General features: G+C 40.4%; 1 protein-coding gene across 1 annotated transcript; it reads right to left on the bottom strand.

The window, feature by feature from the left end:
• Positions 1-3130: 3130 nt before the first annotated feature.
• On the bottom strand, positions 3131-18904 carry gng13b (guanine nucleotide binding protein (G protein), gamma 13b). Its single transcript, XM_084744231.1, has 3 exons — positions 18473-18904; positions 7891-8017; positions 3131-4029 (listed from the first exon to the last, which is right to left on the bottom strand). The coding sequence occupies exons 2-3, from the start codon at positions 7986-7988 to the stop codon at positions 3924-3926; spliced, it is 204 nt and encodes a 67-aa protein (XP_084600357.1). The 5' UTR covers positions 7989-8017; positions 18473-18904; the 3' UTR covers positions 3131-3923.
• Positions 18905-19033: the final 129 nt, after the last annotated feature.

The raw sequence follows: 19033 nt of genomic DNA, 5'->3' as shown, positions 1-19033 counted from the left end.
ATTTAAAGTGAAATAAAAAATAAAACATGATGTCAAAAATAAGAAGTGCACACTGTACATGCCTCTCAATTAACCACAGGTCTTCTAAAATGGCTCCATCTGGAGTCGTCATGTTACGTATATGTCTATTGTTGTACGGACATCCTAAATTCACTGGCCTCACTTCAGGTAGACTTCAGCATTTTGCAGCCACGCAAAAAAAGAAAATGGATCAGCATAATGTAACATGAAAATTTTGTTGTTATAACATGATAGTTTTCACATTAAAACAAGATATTTCCACATTATTATGACACAAATTTCTTGTTATTGTACTAATTCTCTTGTCAGAAAATTAAATGTTTCATGTTTAAGTGTGATACACTTTTTGTTATTGCATAAATCGTTTCATGTTCTATATATAATGTAATTTGTATTGTCACTTTATAACCATATGAGATAGCTTGTTATAATGTGAAATGTTTACTGTTATAACAATAAGTTATTGCAATTCTTTACACAGCTTTTTTTGCTACTTGATTATGATTGGTCACCTGCATCATTGAAAGGTCTGTTACTTCTGGGTATCAGACTGTTGTTAAAAAAAAAAAAAACAGGCCATTGCTACGGGCACAGTTCTGATAATGGACTCTAAATAATTTTTAAATTAATATTTTGGGTCAATTGATTGATTTTTTTTAGTAAGTAGCTGTGCAATACGCTCAAGACCTGTGTCATCCTCTTGGGGTTTATTTTGCAACAATGATCTGCTCACTGTACAGTTTCCCTTACATAATAAGATAAATAGAGTATTTTTTAACAAGAATTTTTTCTTGTTATAATTTGATAAGTTTGTATATAGTGAAAAACATAACATAACGTAATACTGATCTGTTTTTCTTTTTCTGAAGTGGCGGCATTATGCTTCTGTATTTCCCAAATGCAATTTAATAAATTTAAAAGAAATTTACAGTAAGTAAGAGGTACAGCTCTAAAATAGATGCAAGCATGTTAAGATAACAGCACATCATGGACCATTTAATTGTTCAAATTCCGTTTGAAAAAAGATGAAAATTAAGTATTTGTGGTTACACATAATAGGACTAAAGACGTCCGAGCGCTGAGTAGCCTTTAGGGAACTGGGTCATCTCGAAGAAAATGTATATAATGAGACTCATTACAGTACTGAGATGATGTGAGGCTCCCCTGTCCCAAGTCATTTAGAGAATCCCACATCCTTGCCACTCCTCCCCTCATACACATTCTCACTCAGCAGTGTGTGTGTGTGTGTGTGTGTATATGTGTGTGTGTGTGTGTGTGTGTGTGTGTGTGTGATCAATCTGCTCGGCCTCAGGCCTGCCTGTGTGTGACACAGCTGCATGTGTGTGCATGTATGTGTGTGTGCTTCACAATCTGCAAGGGAGCCTAACATCTAAATTTGTGCACTTAAAAAAACAAAAAAAAACAAAAACAAAAACACACAATTACAGTCACATGCACGCACACGCAGGCCAGTTCTGAGGTTGGCGGTGATCATGCCACATATTTACATTCTTGTTTTAAGGAAACTGTGTACAAGGCAGTAGTAGATGGTGATCTGGCAAGGTGTAGTCGATTTTTTGGTCATTTTCTGTTTTTTCGTTTTTTTCTTTCAAGGCAGGGATATGAGGAAGATGGGAGTGCAGACATAGGAAACAAAAAACTAAGGTGAGAGAAAGGTATCATCAATAAATAAATAAATAAATAAACTACGCATTGATCAATAAGTTAATAAGTTAAAGGGGTCTGACTGTACATGTGTCGAGAGAGATGGTGTGTGTGCATGGTTCGTTTGAATGTAGAGTGCGTGTGTGTGTGTGTGTGTGTGTGTGTGTGTGTGTGTGTGTGTGTGTGTGTGTGTGTTGTGTGTGTTATCCTAAGGGGCTGTAACTAAGGAGGAGAAGGAGCAGTAAACTCAAACCCCCCCAGAGACCCATAGCATCATTCTGCTCTGACAACACAAACAGAGCTGCTATGATATTTTCTGACCAAATGACACTGAAGCAAAACAACACTGGCGTCAGATCTCATCTTCAGAATGTAAATGTAATAACCATGCTTTTGAGTGAAATCAAGAATTCATATAAAAAACTGTAGGAGTCACGCTGGGTTGATAGCTGTGGAAACGTCTAATTTCGCTGTCATGGTGAACTTTTCTTAATTCATAAAGGCCTCAGTCGTCTCAGCGAGTTCAGAACAGCTACAAACACTTGTCTTACGACGTGGTCAGTCAACCCTCTGCACGAACTGGTGCATTTCAAGCATACTGAAACCTTTAGACAATTACAGGTGGAGAAAACAATTCTGGAGGAAGACAGTTCATTGTTGAGTCTCATTCCCAGGTTGTCAAATACTGACTCTTTTAGATTGGATTGATTGTTGGGTCTGCATTTTGACAACCTGGGAATCTAACTCAACAGTCATCAATCTGCAGATTTGTGACTCCACTGACTTAAACAAGGTTGTTTACACATAAAAAATCCTTGGAATCAATTTTACGTTTAAGAATGTTTTATCTGTAACAGTGGCTCAATTGTTAATTAAGTTTGTGGTTAACTTTAACAGTGAAGTGCAATTAGTTAACAATAATCAAGTTAGCACCATAAGAACTTATAAAGATGTAGGTCGGACATATACTTGTTTTCCAAACACGTTTGCCTGCACGTCATTAATGTCAGAGGACGTTCGCAACCATGGCTCCAAGGCAGCCATGATGCATATGGATGCATATGTGACATGTAGTTAAAAGCAAGTATATCTCTAGCCTTAAAATTGGGAATAAGGATAATTAATAGCATAACAAGGACTTACTTTATGGTCATATAATGTATTACAACTGCCCCCATGTTGGACTGGAAATGCCTCAAATGCAGACAAAGATGCCATTTACACTTTACACCTAATGCTAAATACATCCAAGAGGCATTCAACATTAACTAAAATCCAATTGCTCAAACCACTATATATGGTAAATGGTAGAAACAAGACACATATGCAGCTAAGTGTAAATAAAATAAATAAAACAAAATAAAAGTATACTTAATTTGAATCCAAGACACTTGTAATAAAGTTTAAATGGTGCCAAAAAACAAAAAAGCATCTTATTTTACGTAAAGTATTAATTGGGGAATTGTAAGACATTAAAACCACAGTCTTTAAGCCGACCTAATCAAATCCTTGGTATATATACTATAAATCATCTTTATTTTATTATAAACCATAGGCTGTTATGGATAATGGTTTAATGATGTTATTTAGTTAACCACAGATTTTCAATTGAAAAAGTACCAAATGTTTGTCTCAGTCTTATGATAGCGATCATTTTGCAGGAACAAGTGCTTCGTATCTCGTTATGAAACAAAATGACCCCATCAGATCTACAGTCGGTCTGGCAGTGAGAATGTGACCCTACAGTTCATTACAACCCATCAAAAATGGAAGAAAAATTAAAAACAGCAGTGCTCACAATGAGGAGGAGAGATTTAAACTGAAGAGAGAAAGCTCGTGACTAGCAGCTGCATAAATAAGTCATCATATATCCATACAGAGACGTGTAATAAGAGTATTGATAATCATCGTCATATATCATAGTATTGATGCATTGCCGTGGCAGGAATAAACTTGCAGTGAATGTGTGGCAGTCAGGTAAAACCCCAAAGTTTGGAGCGATAGTGTGTGAGTTTGTGAATCTGTCAGTGTATTTATCTGTGCCCTTGATGAGGTGCGTGTTTGGGGAAGTCGGGGGACATCAGCTGTTGTACATTCATGGTGAGAGGTTAGGAGACGCTGTCCAGCCGTGGCCTTCGGAGGCTGGGTCAGGAGGGTCGGGTTCAGGGGTCTTCCGTAGGTGTGTGTTGGTCAGGGCGGTAAAAGTTGAAAGGTCGTGGCAGGGCGGTTGGGTTCTTCTAGAGAAGGATGCATTTTCCCTTCTCCACCCACGGGTTGTTCTTCATCAGCTCCGGATTCAGGAAGGGATCCTCTGGGACGCCATCCTCTATCCACTTTACCAAGCTTTGGGAGAGACAGAGACATTTTTCAAATTCCAGAGGAAGTTTATGACCACAATCCATTCTCAATCCACGTCTCCACTTTTCCATACAAGGCAAGAACAAGAGGGTGAATCTGAGCAACCACAGAACAGAAGTAAATTTACATTTACTCCTGCAACTATAGTTTTTTTGTGTATGTTTTTATCAAAATAGTGCACTTTATAGCAGTTGAATCACACTCTTTAAAGACTTTAACACTGGCATGTAGCCATCTGACTTCAGTTTTTCTAATTTCACTAATGGATTGACCTTCATAAGTCCTTAACTTTGCTGTGTGTTCCAGTAGCAGTTGAGTAAGCTTGGTATCTTGGCCAACTTTCTCATTTTCCTGTAAGAGACACTATGCCGGATCACATCTTCACTTAGCTAAAGTTAGTTAGTTAAATAACTAGCTAGCTAATGATTGGTGTAGATGAACTGGTTATTTAGCCCTACAAAATCTGTTTTTCTGCCTAGTGCATGGCATATGTCAGTGCAGGAAACAGGAGTGCAGAAAGTTGCCCAAGGTACCAAGCTTGCTCAACTGTCACTGGAGCACAGAGTGAAATGGGGCGGGACCTAGGAAGGGTCATCTGGATGAGAAGAGCTAAACTACTCTCAGATCTATAGGACAAATACGACGCTACCACACAGTTAGTTAGCCTGGCTATGCCTGTGGTTCGAACTCCCATAAAGCCACAACATGGTTTTATGGATTATGAATTAAACAAACAAGACTTAATAAGTTTATTAGGTATATTATAGTTTAGAAGTGGTGGATTGTGTGGACAGAGCCAGGCTAGCTGTATCCCCCGATTCTGGTCTTTATGCTAAGCTGAGATACTCTATCTGTATCAGCACAAATTGAATTAGCACATTCTTCCGAAATGTCAAACCATTCCTTAACAAGCCTGTAAAAGTAAAATGCCATTTGGTTTAATAAATATAGCAACTCACTTGGTAAAAAAAAAAAGAGTTAAACACTTTTTGCCACCATAAGATACTCGTCATACCAGTCAAGTAAAGCTGTAGCAGAAAGTGTGCTGAAATTAGCAAGGAGGAAGAACATGTTATTTAATCTCTCACGGGTTACACAGTGTCACGTTAAATTCAGCTATTTATCCATAAAGTAACAGCACTTTACTTGAGAAAAACAACACACTCTTTCAATCACTGCTTCTCCTATTTCTTCAATATTTTTTTTTTAGCCTCAGAAGAGTGTTATGCAGGGTTTCAAAACACTGACCCTGAATATTTTCGTGCTCTACATTAAAAACAGCATTAGTCAAAAGATGGTCCTCTCAAGCAGTGCTGATGAAGCCCCAAGATGAAGTGTTTCTTCTCAGTTTCCGTGATTGGCTCTTAATCTACTGGCACTGCAGTGAGAGCATGAGACAGACAAAGAGAGTGCTGTGAGGAAGTTAATGACGGCTGCAGCTTTGCTTACTGCTTCGATGTGCGCTGTGGCTGTGACAGTAGAATATTACTTAATGAAGTCCTATCATTCTTTATCATCGTGGTGGAATGCTGTCAAATCCACAATCATTGTATTTATTACAATGATTCTGGATATGACAGTCGATACTTCTTGCCTTCTGTCAGTAGCGTTCATTAACCACTGAATACTTAAGTTACCCTGGGAACAACAGTTGGTTAAATAGTCTCAACTCAGCTTACACTTAATCACTTGTTCTGGAGCTTTTGACCATATCACATTTATTCACAGATGGCGCTCACTCAGTAGTCATGAAGCTGTGATTGCAGTTGTCATACCGTACTGACCAATAACTTTTGATTTGAAAATTAAAAACACTTTTGGGAAATGTGCTTTTTTACTGCACACACAACAATCTGCAGCATGTTTATGCCTCTGTGCCAGCAACAGCATTATGTTTTCAGGTTGTCTGTCCTATTCTTGTGATGGCGATATCTGCAGAACACCGGGGCAGAAATTCTTCAAATTTGACACAAATGTCCTCTTGGACTCGAGGATGAAATGATTAGAAATAGGAGGTCAAAGGGCGATGCCATTTCAAATAATCTGAACTATTCCTTTTAACTCCTTATTTCTTTGTTTATCAAAAATGGTGTTGCTACAATGGTAGTTTCATGTCTTTAAATAAGACCAAATTGTTAGACACATAGTTAGTGTGAGTAATAATGCGAATTCCCAGATATGAATTGTTCATCTGCAATTGTATGCGATAGTAATATTTTTTCTTAAGGTGTACTGAAGTAGCATATCACATGGCATGGGTAAACTACATTTGAGTCAAGTTCTGCAAGAACAACGCGTTGCACTCGTATCTTAAGATGTTTGATTTGAAAGAGAACATATTCAAATTATGATCATAACTATTGTAACTAGGCTTTCTGCTCTTTCATTCATTTCTATCTGCAGATGTCTCGTTTTTCTATGACTCACTCTGTATTGAGTGTTTTGTCAGTCTGATTGTTATTTGGGGAGCTTTAACTGCACACTCTCCCTCACGCCTCTGGGCGCATGGAGAGCCGTTTCCTCTGCTACTCTGCTCTCTGCTGGACTGTTACAGTGCGTAACCATTGTCTCAGCTTCTCACAGCAGTAGGTTTTATGTTTCCCTCATGGTGAATATCAGGCACTGTACTGTCTCTGTGCCATCTGTGCACATATTGCGATTGTGGTGTGATGCATTGACAGAGTATAGAGTGGTTATTGATTTCGGGTGGCTGTGTTTTTGTGCTTGCGGGTACTGGATCATAGACATGGACTGTAGAAATAGACATAGACTTAGTAAATGGCTGTGATCAGCTCCAGCGGCCGTAACACGATGCAGCCGTGCCCAGTGGAATTAAGCACCAATAGTCCTGCTCAAAGAATCTGGAGTTACTAATGTAACCATCATTCAGGGCTTCTTGCCAGTGGGAAGACCCCAGCATTTTGCCAACAAATGGGGTAACATCACAGCTCACTCGCTCATTCAGTCAGTCAGGAACAAACTCTCCTGATTATGGAGTTGGCCCCTGCTTTGCTGCAATCCAGCAAAAAATGATAAAACTGTCCAATAAAAATCAGAAACTATTCATTAAGAAACATACACAATATGTCTTTATTCTAAGTATGTCCCTACAGTCTTCACATATTGGAAAGTAATGTTCCCTACCGGAGTACAGTGTAAATATTTTTCTTGTCAGGAGTTCAGTGACAAAATCAAAACCACTTTACCGCACAGGAAGCTACCACCAGCAGCCAGTTATCTTAGCTTAGCCTAGGACAAAGACAGCCTGGCTCTGTTCAAAGGTAAACATATCCACCTACCGGCACATCATAAACTGACAAAATTCAACAAAATTCACCATTTTCCTCAGGGTGGGATTCTCAAATTTGTACTGCTGTTTTCCAGGGTTGCTGTTTACTCCTGAGTTTGACACCAGAGGAAAATGGCCACCATGTGAATATGGTGTATACATTTTTGCTTTGTTACTTTTGGGGAGAACCAGCCTAGCTGTTTCCCCATCTAATATCCCTGTCTAGCTTCATATTTATTGTTCAGACATGGTAATCATCTTCTCAACCAACATGTGGGAAAAATTGTGTTTCACTACTACTTTGCTGAAAAATGCTGTCTTATATCATAATAAATCTGTTTGACCTCAAATCATCAGTTACAACTGTGATCCATTTTGTAAGTAGATGAGCAACTTTTTAATTTTTGAACACTGTGTTTAACTTCTACATTTTTTTTTTAATGTTTTTGGTGTTCTCAGTGCCAAAACAAAGCAGAGCTACTCATCACCATTTTGTTTTGGGGCTTGAACTCTGCTTGGTCAGATGCTTGTGGAGCTTTTGTGGACTGACTACTCACTCGGTCACTGTTTTGGAGGACTTCTCTCGTTTGAAGGCCAGCTGGTACTTGAGGCTCTCCACCTCTTTCTTCATCTGGGGCAGGTCCATCTCATCCATGGCTGCAGCTTGATGTAGGGCTTTTCTACCTGTGCACAGCAGAGAGGCCAGAGTTATATTTAAATAGTGCATAACACTGTTAAATAGTAGGCAGCCACACTCAATACAACCGTGCCCTGCAGCAAGAACACCACGAAGTACATCTGATTTATAACCGCTGCTTAGTGATTCCACCTACAGGAAGGGAGAATAGTGGCTGTTAAATTCATACAGTACAAACAAGTGCTGCCAAAAGTGGCAGACCCACTTAGCACCACAGGATACATTCAGTTGCCTTCTATTGTGTCCTTGAGGCAGCATGTTTCCACCTTAGGAAAAGTTCCACCGCTTTGATGAATATGCCAAATTTAATTACGTTTGCAACCAACATGACAGGAGTTCAGCAGCACATCAATTTTATGCAAATTGTGGTTCATTTCTCGTATATTGCCACCTGTAGCCTGATAATTTCATACCAAGATTCATAACTGCAGTTTATATTCAATATCTAAAGGGAGGGGAAAGAGAACATTTTTGCTTCTATGCTCAAAAAGAAGAAAAAGGGCAGGATGTGCTTAAGCTGGGTCCCTTTTCTTCCCATCCGCCCTCCAAGCCTCCTCCCTCCCCCATCCTATTGCGTGCACATCTGAAATAGTCATGTCCCAATGCAAAACTTCACTCTGTGAGATGAGTGCCTAGCTCCCCCCCCTCACCTCCACACCCCACTGCCTTTAGGACTATGTGAAGCCAAAAAAAGAACAGCAGAAGGCTTTAAGCTGGATGTGATCCCCTCTGATTCCCAACCACAAGGAACTTGAACCCCAGTGGGGCTACTACAGTTGCCAGGGGTTACGTGGAAAGATTGTAGAGTAGCTCAACAAATTTGGAAAAATAAAAACCACTTTTGTCCAAAAAACAAACAAACAAACAAAAAAAAACCCCACACATATTAAGTCAGCTGAAACATCAGAAAACTACTTGTGATTGAGAGTGAAAGCTAGTTAGCAAGCTTGTTGATTGGAGGCCCCTTTACACTGTAATAATCCCAAAATACCGCAAGAAAAGAAAAGATATCTAAATAAAAATCTCCTATTTCTTTTTAACTGGCTAACATACGGCTCACTGTAACTTGGCCTGGAATGGAACAAAATTTAAATACAGGCTCTTGTCATCTGATTTCTAGGAGAATCACTGAGTGAGACGTACACACTGAGCATGCGCTGGACCGTAATTCTACTGTAACAGACACATATGAGATGTGACATGAGATATTTTAGTGTTGAAACAAACAAAAAAAATTGAATTACCACCTTGCATTCATATGTCTTCACCAGTAAGTCAAGTTCCAGTTTACATCCATGTCTGTCCAGATTGATGTAATGTATGTAGTGAAGGAACTTAATAAAATGTATGTTGGCAAAATGGTTAGTTTAAAAGTTATATTTGTATAAGCATTTCAGTGAATAATTTTCAGTGAGAAACATGCTGTCTGGATTAAGAGAGCACAGAGAACTGATAGAAAATAAATGTCATCACTTAAATTTTATTGTATTATATATTTGTGTGCAATTTTGTTATATCTAGCACATACATTCTTGAGTTATGGCAACAATGTGTTTTGTGAGGTCACAGTGACCTTGATATTTGACCTCCAAACTCTACTTAATTCATCCTGTGGACGCTTGTGCAAAGTTTGACAGAATGCCGTTCAGGTGTTCTTGAGATATCGCATTCACAAGAGCAGGACAGACGTGAGGTCACAGTGACCTTGATCTTTGACCTTCAAAAGTTAAATCACTTCACATTTGAGTCCGAATGGATATTTGAGTTAAGTTTCTGTCCATGCATTCTTGAGATATTGTGTTTTTGAGATAATGGGACCAATGGACGTACACCCTGAAAACATAATGACTCATGCCACGGCTGTCAAAGGTGCAGTGGGGGAAAAAAGGCTAAAAATGTAATGTGTTAAGGTGCTGGTATCAGCAGATAAACTGAAAGTGGATCTGTGCATCTCTACAAAACACACTGAGTAAATTAGTGAGCGCTGGGGGTGTTGGTAGCTGTGTTTTAGAGCTTTGGACATATCTGGGCTAGCTGTTTCAACCTCTTTCCAGTTTTTGAAGATCCAGCTTTTGAAATATATTGACAGTAAAACTTAGGCTGTTACATAACCTACTGAGGCACACATACACATTCGACTGTGAAGGATTTCAGAGAAGAGCGATTGTGAAACATATTTTAGGCCATGAATACTTTGTATTTCTATCTCATCTGGCGAGGAAAGTTTATTTATATAGCACCATTCAGACACAAGGCAATTCAAGATGCCTTACAAGAGCGTAGAAATACATATGTTAAGATCAGCAAAACACTTTATCAGATATTCACAATTTATTAATAATTTGATTCAGGATAGTGAGGCCAAGACAGCCAAACATACCAGTGGTCAGCTCTCTACAGTAATACTGTCTTCGTTCTTTTCCGCTGCGTCTTTTTCTTTGTTTGTTCCTCCCTCCCTCTCGCTCTCACTCCCCACCCACGCTCTGTGTCCACTATACCCTCTCAACAATACTCTTCCCCTCTTGTGTGTGCACTTGTGTTTGTGTATACCCTTGAGAGTGTGTGTGTGTGTGTGAGTCATTTGAGGATTCGGGTGAGCCGAGTGCTTGTCTAGTCTGCACTCAGAATCGATCTCACTGAGGTACTTCAACACACAAACAACAATGGTATTTTTTCAAATATTTGATATTATGCAATTGTCCTTTATGACAATTTAGTGAGTGAGGGGGCATTTTGAGGCAGGAAATAGCAGCTCTGAATTCAACACCTACTTCACTGCATGGTCAGGATGCTAATGATGTACATAAACCATAGCAATAAAATAGAAATTAGTTCTATTTTTATTTAAATAGACCTGAAACTCTCACTTCCATTTAGACGCAAATGCACAGTACACTGAAAGGTTCAAAAAGGGTTCCTCTTGAGGATCTGAGGTTCTACCCATACCCATTGAGCACCCTGGCTGGGTTCTTGTTAGCACCCAGAAGGTTGACAGGTTTTAGACAGAACCCCCAGAGAGGGGCCTGGGTGGCGCAATTACACCAAAAACAAACCCTTCATGTTGGGTTCCAGGTAGAACTCCAAGTGGAACCTTTATATAGATTCTACCAGGAATCAAAAAGGGGGAAATGGGCTATATAAACAGTGAAAATGAGAATATGATAATACAAAAAAACACGTTTTTATTCTGCACGTCCCTACAGTGTCACAAATTAAAAATAATGCTCTACATCAGACTATAGACTAAAGTTTGCCTGTTAAATGGATTTGCACATTTGGTAGATGCACTTATTTGCTTTCCTGTCGAGGTATATGAGAAGATCGATACCACTCTTATATCTGTACAGTAAATGAAGCTGTAAGACTTCAGCCAGGCGCCAGTGAGATTACCTTAGCATGAAGATTGGAAACAGCTTGCTCTCTGAAGGTAACAGAATCGGCCTACCGACAACTCAAGAGATCATAAATTAACATGTTATGTAGCTGCTATAGCTTGCTGCTTTTTTCACCCTGTTTTAGAAGGAAAGTACTTTTCTCATACCACGTCGTTAACATTTCTGCAGCCTTAAACGATAAGTGGCAGTTAATAATCTTTCCCTCCTTAAAAATGGATATTGGATTTTGGAAGAGAACTAATCAATCAACTGTCTGAATATCTAAAAGCCTTAGGCATGCATGCAAATGGCTGACATTACATTTTCTTATTTGAACATCTCAATCCCATATGACAACAATTACTAGCTAGTTCATAAAAAATGATTCAAGAGGAGAGATGAGAAGAGGTTGTGGCTCAGAAAAGGTGAGACTGAGACAGAGACATTTATAATAACTCAGTGAGATGTGTGTACGTGTGTGTCCTTTAGTGAGTTTGAGGAAACACCAGGTGCAATATTACATGACAAAGTGTGTGTGTGTCTTACCAATATTAGACAGACAGAGAGAGGCAGAGCGATGGCCAGTTCCTGGCTGAGATCAGGTTTCAGCAGCATCCTCTGGAGACGACAGGAGGATTGAATGCTTTCCTCTTTCTAACTCTATCACTCAACATCTCCTTCATCCCCATTTCTCTCCCTCTCCCCCTCTTCCCGCTTTCACTTCTATTTGTCTGCTCTATCCATCTGTTTCTCAGCCTCTACCTCCTTTCCCGTCTCGTTGTCTCACTTTTTCTCAGCCAGTGTCTCTGTTTGTCTGCTGCATTCTTCATTTTTCTTCTACTAATTTGTCTCTTTCCTGCCGTTTTTTCACGCTTTCTCTGCCCCAGTCTCTGTTGCTTCTTCATCTTTCTGAAAGATGGATGCACCAAGTTTTGAAATAGACTGGCCTTAGGACATAAAGGTGGGGGGTGATGGTACACTGTGTACAGCTAAAAATCACTGCATATTGCCAAAAATCCTCCAAAAAACAAATGCTTGATTCAATATTATGTAACCGCAGCCTTAACCTCAGTGTCTTAGGATGATATCATGAACATGAAGTGCTTAAGACTAAGGTTCTTATTTTTAATGAGCCAACTTGGCAGCTGAGTGCTGCATTTTCAACCTACTCATGAAACTAACGTTAGCATAATTCAATGGTTACAGAGGATATCCAGTTTCTAGTTACGGCTCATTGAGTGTGTGCTTGGACACTTTGCTTGTGAGATGGACTACAGAAAAGACGATAAGAAGATGGGTTTGTTTTACACAAGGTGCCTCCAAAACCTACCCAAGATTACGATCAGCGATGTTCATCAGCTAGTACAAACAGGAAGCTCAGCCCTGAGGAGCAAACGGGAAAAAGGATTCAAGATGTACATATTTAGACCCTTAGAAATAAGGATTCCAAAAGGATTTTTCCTTCAGGACTGAGGTTTTACTTAGAACCTTTTGCTTCTGAAGAATCCTTTTCATCTAAGGAACGATTTTTGGAGGAAAGAGTTCTTTAAGGAGTGTTGAAAGCATGGGCGTTAAAATATGTTTTCTCAATTTAATCAGTGAAAACCAAATTGTTAAAATGATGGATGACCGCAATATACAATCTATGAGATTCAGTATTTTTTTTACCACATGTAGAGTACGGTTTGGTTCTTTGCATAACCCTCGGACGAAAAGGGCTTTATAGGTCAAATTCTTATTAAATATATTTTTAAATCCCCCTGGGTGAGTTCTTCATAAAATCCTTGGAGTTATAAAGGGTTGACAGTAGAACACCCTGGATGAGTTCTAGACGAAACCTTTGGTATATAAAAAGGTTCTTGGTAGAACACCTTAGGTAGGTTCTTGTTTGCGTCCTTAGAAAGTGGAAAAGTTCAGGAAGGAACCCCCAAAGAGGGTTCTAGGTAGAACCAATACACCATAGAAGGGTTCTTTGTGAACCACTCTCCTTTCACAGATGGTTCTAGGTGTAACCCTAGGTACACCATGTCAAGATCACTGCAGTCCAAGAAGTTCTCACGTCTTGCTTTCCAGCCGCTTGGTTTAAAGTGCAGCAGAGGGAGCGGCTCTCTCCGGCTCTGGAGCGCACTCTGCTTTGTCTAGGTTACAAAATATGAACAAAACACTATAATAATTTTTAGTGCCTTTTTACTGGGCACCGGCCTGGAGTTTAACATGTGTATTGTCGAAAAAATACACTTGAGGTCTAAATAAATGCTTCAGGTTGTGTTTACACCCATCAGAAGCAGCTGCAGTGCTTAAAATGATCATAGTTGCTGTGAGTGGACACTATACGAAAATGAATGAAACATGCTGATAGGAAACGATATGCATTAGACTATAAAAAGCAGGCTTACTGTGTGTAGGTAATGTATGGATCCATGTGATGCTTTCCCTCTTTTTTCTCCTCTCACTCGTCTATCTACCTGCCTGTATCCATTATATTCTCCACATCCTCTTCTCCCTCCATCATTTACCTTTTCCATTGTCCTGTCCACCTCTCCTTCTCAAATTACTCTGCTTTTTTTCATTTGCTCAATACACGCCCATGTACATATGTCTTTGTTTATTTTCTGCATCTCAGTCACCAGTTAATTAAAACCTGAGTAAACTTCAAGCCACGATGTAAACATTTCACAGAGCAGAAATCCGAATGATGGAAAGTGCTGCCATGTGGCTTGCTGTAGTCTTACACTGTGAGCTTTAAATCAGTCGAGGCATGTTTCTCCCTCTGCAGCATTCTCACTTTCTTCCTTTCAGTGCTCACTGATATCTGTTTTCTGTCTGTCTCCTCCACAGATGCCTCCTCACTAAGTGCTCCTTGTTCATTCTCACAAATTTCAAACAGATAATCAATTACTCTGCACATTAGCAATCTCTCTTCCTCTTTCTCTTTGTGGCCCAGCCAGGAGTTAGTCATGTCCAATTATGGTTGTTACTGATGGAAACCTCTAAAATTACACATTCCATTTAACCAGCAGTCATATTTAAAGGTCCTTGTGTAATGTATTAAAACATGCTGACAGATTTATTGTTAAATCACTATAAACCAATCTCATAGACCCACATCTGCTTACTGTCACACAGCTTCCTCAAAGGTTCCCTCACTGTGCTGAAGAGGATAAACCTTTTCTTTTTTTTTTTTCCACCATCTGCCATCGGGAGAAACTCAAAAAACTTTGCTTCTGGTTCACACAGGATGTGGTCAGGATGTGTATTGGCTGCAGCCTGCTGGCTTTTGACATCCATGCTGATGTGTTCTCTGGACATGTCTTTTCACAGAGAAAAAACAGTGGAAGTACTCTGCAAGTGGTCTTAATAATAGTGGACAATGTAGCAGGGTGGACTGCTCTCTCTATATATGACAGTGTGTTTACAGATGCTGAATCAGGCAAATGACAACGTGCAACATTTTGGCCCTGATGGCTACAAGGATGCATACAGTATTTTGACAGATTAAGCCAGTTCTCACTCATTTCTTTTAAATGTATTTATATCTTCCCCTCCCCTTTACCTGATACAAGAGTGACATCCTCCCTAAGCACCAGGAGGCACATTTCTCACCTGTCACGCCAGCGTTAGGGCTGGTGTTTGCCCTGTGATGGCGCACTCCCAGGGGTGCGCTGTAGTATCAGCATCTTGAATCATATGATATTTGGACATATGATTGAATAGAATTATTTTTGATAGTCTGAATGTAAAAAGTGTCCAGTGGGTCATACTGCTACCAAGGTCTGAAATGCTAAAATTGATGCCAAGCTAAAAGAAATTCAACAAAAAGTACATCTGAGACTGGAAATGTTATAAATTTGGCAGATGTTTGGTCACAAACCAAATAAAAATGATGATTTTAATCATTTTACAATTCATCCTGAGGGGTACGTGAATGTGAATACCATCATCCAATAGTCATGGTCACATTTAATTCAGCCAGAAATATTATCATGATGGCATCAGAGGAAAAGTCAAAGAATTACGAGTCAGGCAGTCAGATCCAATCTCTGTGGATCATGAGTGTCTTTACAAAATTTCATGCCAATCCATTCAATAGTTGTGAGCTATTTCAGTCTGAACCAAAGTAGTGGACCAACTAATGTAATCCAGTATAAATCAAATTTAGGCCCAATTTTCAAGCACTGTAGTATCTGGATAAGAGCTGCAACAATTAATCGATTATTAAATTAATTGGCAACTATTTTGATAATTAATTAATCCGTTTGGGTCCTTTTGTATTTGAGAAATGTCCAAACTCTCTGATTCCAGGTTCTTGAATATGAATATTTTCTGGTTTCCTTACACCTCTCTGACAGTAAACTGAATATCTTTGGGTTGTGGACAAAACAAGACATCTGCGTACAATTTTATGACATTTTATAAACCAAACAACTAATTGATTAATGGCAAAAATGATCATCGGTCTGGTTGAGGTTTGGGTGTGTATGTAGCAGTTACTGCAGCGGATATGGAGCTGCAAGTCTAAACTGGGACACTTTGCCATGAAGGGAGGTCAGGTTTTCCTCGAGATTGTGCTCAAGTAGTGTGGAAGACGAAGAACAAGTTAATTACATTTGCTTTATTAAAAACTATTCTTTGAGATCTTCTAATCAAACCTTTTCGTATTCTCTGCTTGAAAGCAATTCAGGCCAAATCCAGTGGCTGCAGCATGTTTTGTCACAGGTAATTAATAACTCACTGGGCCTCTGAAACGTGTTGTTCAGTTGTAATGCAGCTCGGCATCCAAAAGGCTGTTGTGTATTTATCTGTCTGTGCTGCTTTTTAAAGATATATTTGGGTGGGTGTGTGATGGGGACTGAGGGGTGGTTGTTTTAGGGGAGGGTATCTAGGTCGCATGGTGATTTGGGTCAAAAGCATCCAGAGATTAACCTCTACCCCCTGTCTCCTCCGCTGTCTTCTCAGCCTCATACTCAGTGTAATATACTGTCTGTCTGTCTGTCTGTCTGTCTGTCTGTGTGTCTGTCTGTCTCTGTGTGTATGTGTGTGTTAGCGGAGCAGGTGGCAGTTTGAGGTGAGCTGCTACCAGTGCTTAATGTGCTGAATCGCTCCGTCTAACTTGATGATCTATGATGATGGCAGCATGGAGGAGAAATTAGAAAACCAAAGGTGAAAGGGACGTTAAAAACAAGTGAGTGAGCGAAGGAGGTGAAGACAAAAAGAAGAGGTTATGACAGAGAAGGAGGGATATGAGGCAAAGCGACAGATGAAGGGAAACAGAGTGAGAGACTCTTCTTTCCTCTATAGCTACTGCATTGTAAATAGAGACTAAAAATAGAAAGGAACAGGCAGAGCTCCTCTGACCAGCTGAGAGTAGACACTAAGAAAGAAAGACGAGGCTCCTTGCCGTTAAACTGAGAACGAGATGCTGCTGAGGATAATAAATGCCAGGCGCTGACAGACGATGTTTGAGCTTTTACAACCAGCCAATCTGTTGTGCACTTCAATGAGCTCGGACGCAACTGGGACCAGTCCAGCTGATATCACACCAGCACAGCCCTGCCTGCATGGAAAAACGTCCAGTCGATCATATCTGATCAATACAGCCCTGGACTGGACTGGACTGGAAGGAAAAAATGTTTTTCATGTGTGTAAGGACACACTAAGGTCATCTGTTACATATCGTTACATATTGTCCCCTAAATGTAGGAGCCCAATCAGTGTTTTATAATTATGAAGTGTGTCTGTGGGTATGGCCCCCACAGGCTCAAAAAGACCCCCCCCCGCAGAGAATCAGACCGCCAATGCCCCTCTGCTAGAGTTAAAGCATGATAGGTAGTTGGCTTTTCAATATCACGGACGGATTCCAGAACGGGTCTACTGGGGATAAGACCAGGGGCCCCTGGACCAGAACGTCCATATGAGGTAACAATTAAAATTTCTTCTTAGAAAGTCAATCAAAGAGACACAGCACGACCACAAATGACACAAAATGACTACAAAGAGATGTAAAAAGATCACATGGACAGGCACAATGACTACAGACACAAAATGTCTGCAGAGATTTGCAAAACAACTACAAAGTGACACAAGACTACAAAGATTGCAAAAGGACAAGATGTAAAAAAAAAACACAAAGACAGACAAAACGACTACAAAGAGATGCAATGCAACTACAAAGCGATGGCATGACTACAGAGAGGCACAGAATGACCACAAAGACAGGGAAAATGTCTACAAAGAGACAGAACACCACTACAATGACATGCAATACATACACAAAAACACAAAATGACTGCAAAGAAATGTAAAATGACTACAAGGAGACACAAAACAGCCATCAAGAGTCACAAAACCACTACAAGCGACACGGCCATTTTGTGTTATGTGTTTGGGTATCTTGCTCCTCTGCTGGGGGGCCAGTTGCCTCACAATCTGTCCACATCTGCAGATAATTTTGAGTCACAAACAGCAGCTATTTATTGTTATTATTTCATGTATTATAATATTAAAAGTTGTTTATTTGTCATTATTTACTACGCTGGCTAACCACTGTAACTATTGACAATGAAGAGTTTTTTTTATTGGCAAGAACCAGGGCTTGACACATTTTTCACCTCACAGATGTGCCACCATTATGTCCCTGTACGAAAGTTTGTACATCCGCCCCTGCTCAGAGCCAGAGGTGTGAGATACACGAGCATCTTCTGTCCTTAAAACAGGGTCAGGCGAGGCGAGAGAAAGGGAGGGAAAAAGAGAGCAATTGAGAGAGAAGAGGAGGAGAAATATAAGTTTTATGTAATATTCGTGGGTTCCATATGGTACTGAGGTGTGTGTGTGTGTTGGGAGGCTGGAGGCGGACAGCGCAAAGTGTGAAATCGTCCACTCAGGTTGTTGCACTTTGTGAAACACACCCTGGTGACAAAAATACATCTGAAAATCAATTTTAAGGCAATTTGGTGTCCCTCTTGAGGCAAGGCCTGTAACTGGGATATGACAGGAGACCCCGCTGTGTTGGCACAACTGGAACAGTGATAGTTGTATAATGTGGCTAAAAGAGACAGTCGCATCTCTTACCTCACTGATGCGCCGGTGGTGGCTGTTGCTCTTTCCAAGTCTGACCGGTGCAGCACAGAAGACAGCTGGACCGACACACGGATAGAGGGGTTTTTATTTCCCAGCTATCACACAGATTACAGCAGACTTAATGTCCGGAGACTTTGTGCAGGCTGTGCGCTCTCGGTATCCAGTAGAAACGATGAGGGATAAAAATCCGCAGTCTCCGGAGTAAAACAGACGATGACGACCAGTCTGAGGCTGTCTGGAGTGCTGGAGCGGCTCTTCTTACCCGCTAGTCTGCCCGGTAGTCCGGTCTGCTGCTGTTGCTGAAGCTGCCGAGGGAGGAGGGGGGAGAAAATATGGAGCGGACAAGTTTAACGAGCTGGTCCGGTGTGCGCTCCTCCGCCGTTGACTGCCCGCTGCTCTGCTGGGATCCTCCTATATTAGCGCCCGACCGTGTGCGCGTGTGTGTGTGCTCGTGCGCATGTGTGTGTGAGCGTGTGTGTGTGTGAGAGAGAGTTCCCTGAGGATGCGTTTAGAGTTGCCCAGGCGAGGCGGTGGGAGGGAGGGAGGAGGAGG

The sequence above is a fragment of the Lutjanus erythropterus genome, chromosome 19 (genome assembly GCF_056507025.1).
Source record: "Lutjanus erythropterus isolate fLutEry1 chromosome 19, fLutEry1.hap2, whole genome shotgun sequence".
NCBI classification, from domain to species: Eukaryota; Metazoa; Chordata; class Actinopteri; order Lutjaniformes; family Lutjanidae; genus Lutjanus; species Lutjanus erythropterus.
This window is presented reverse-complemented; position numbering and strand designations above follow the sequence as displayed.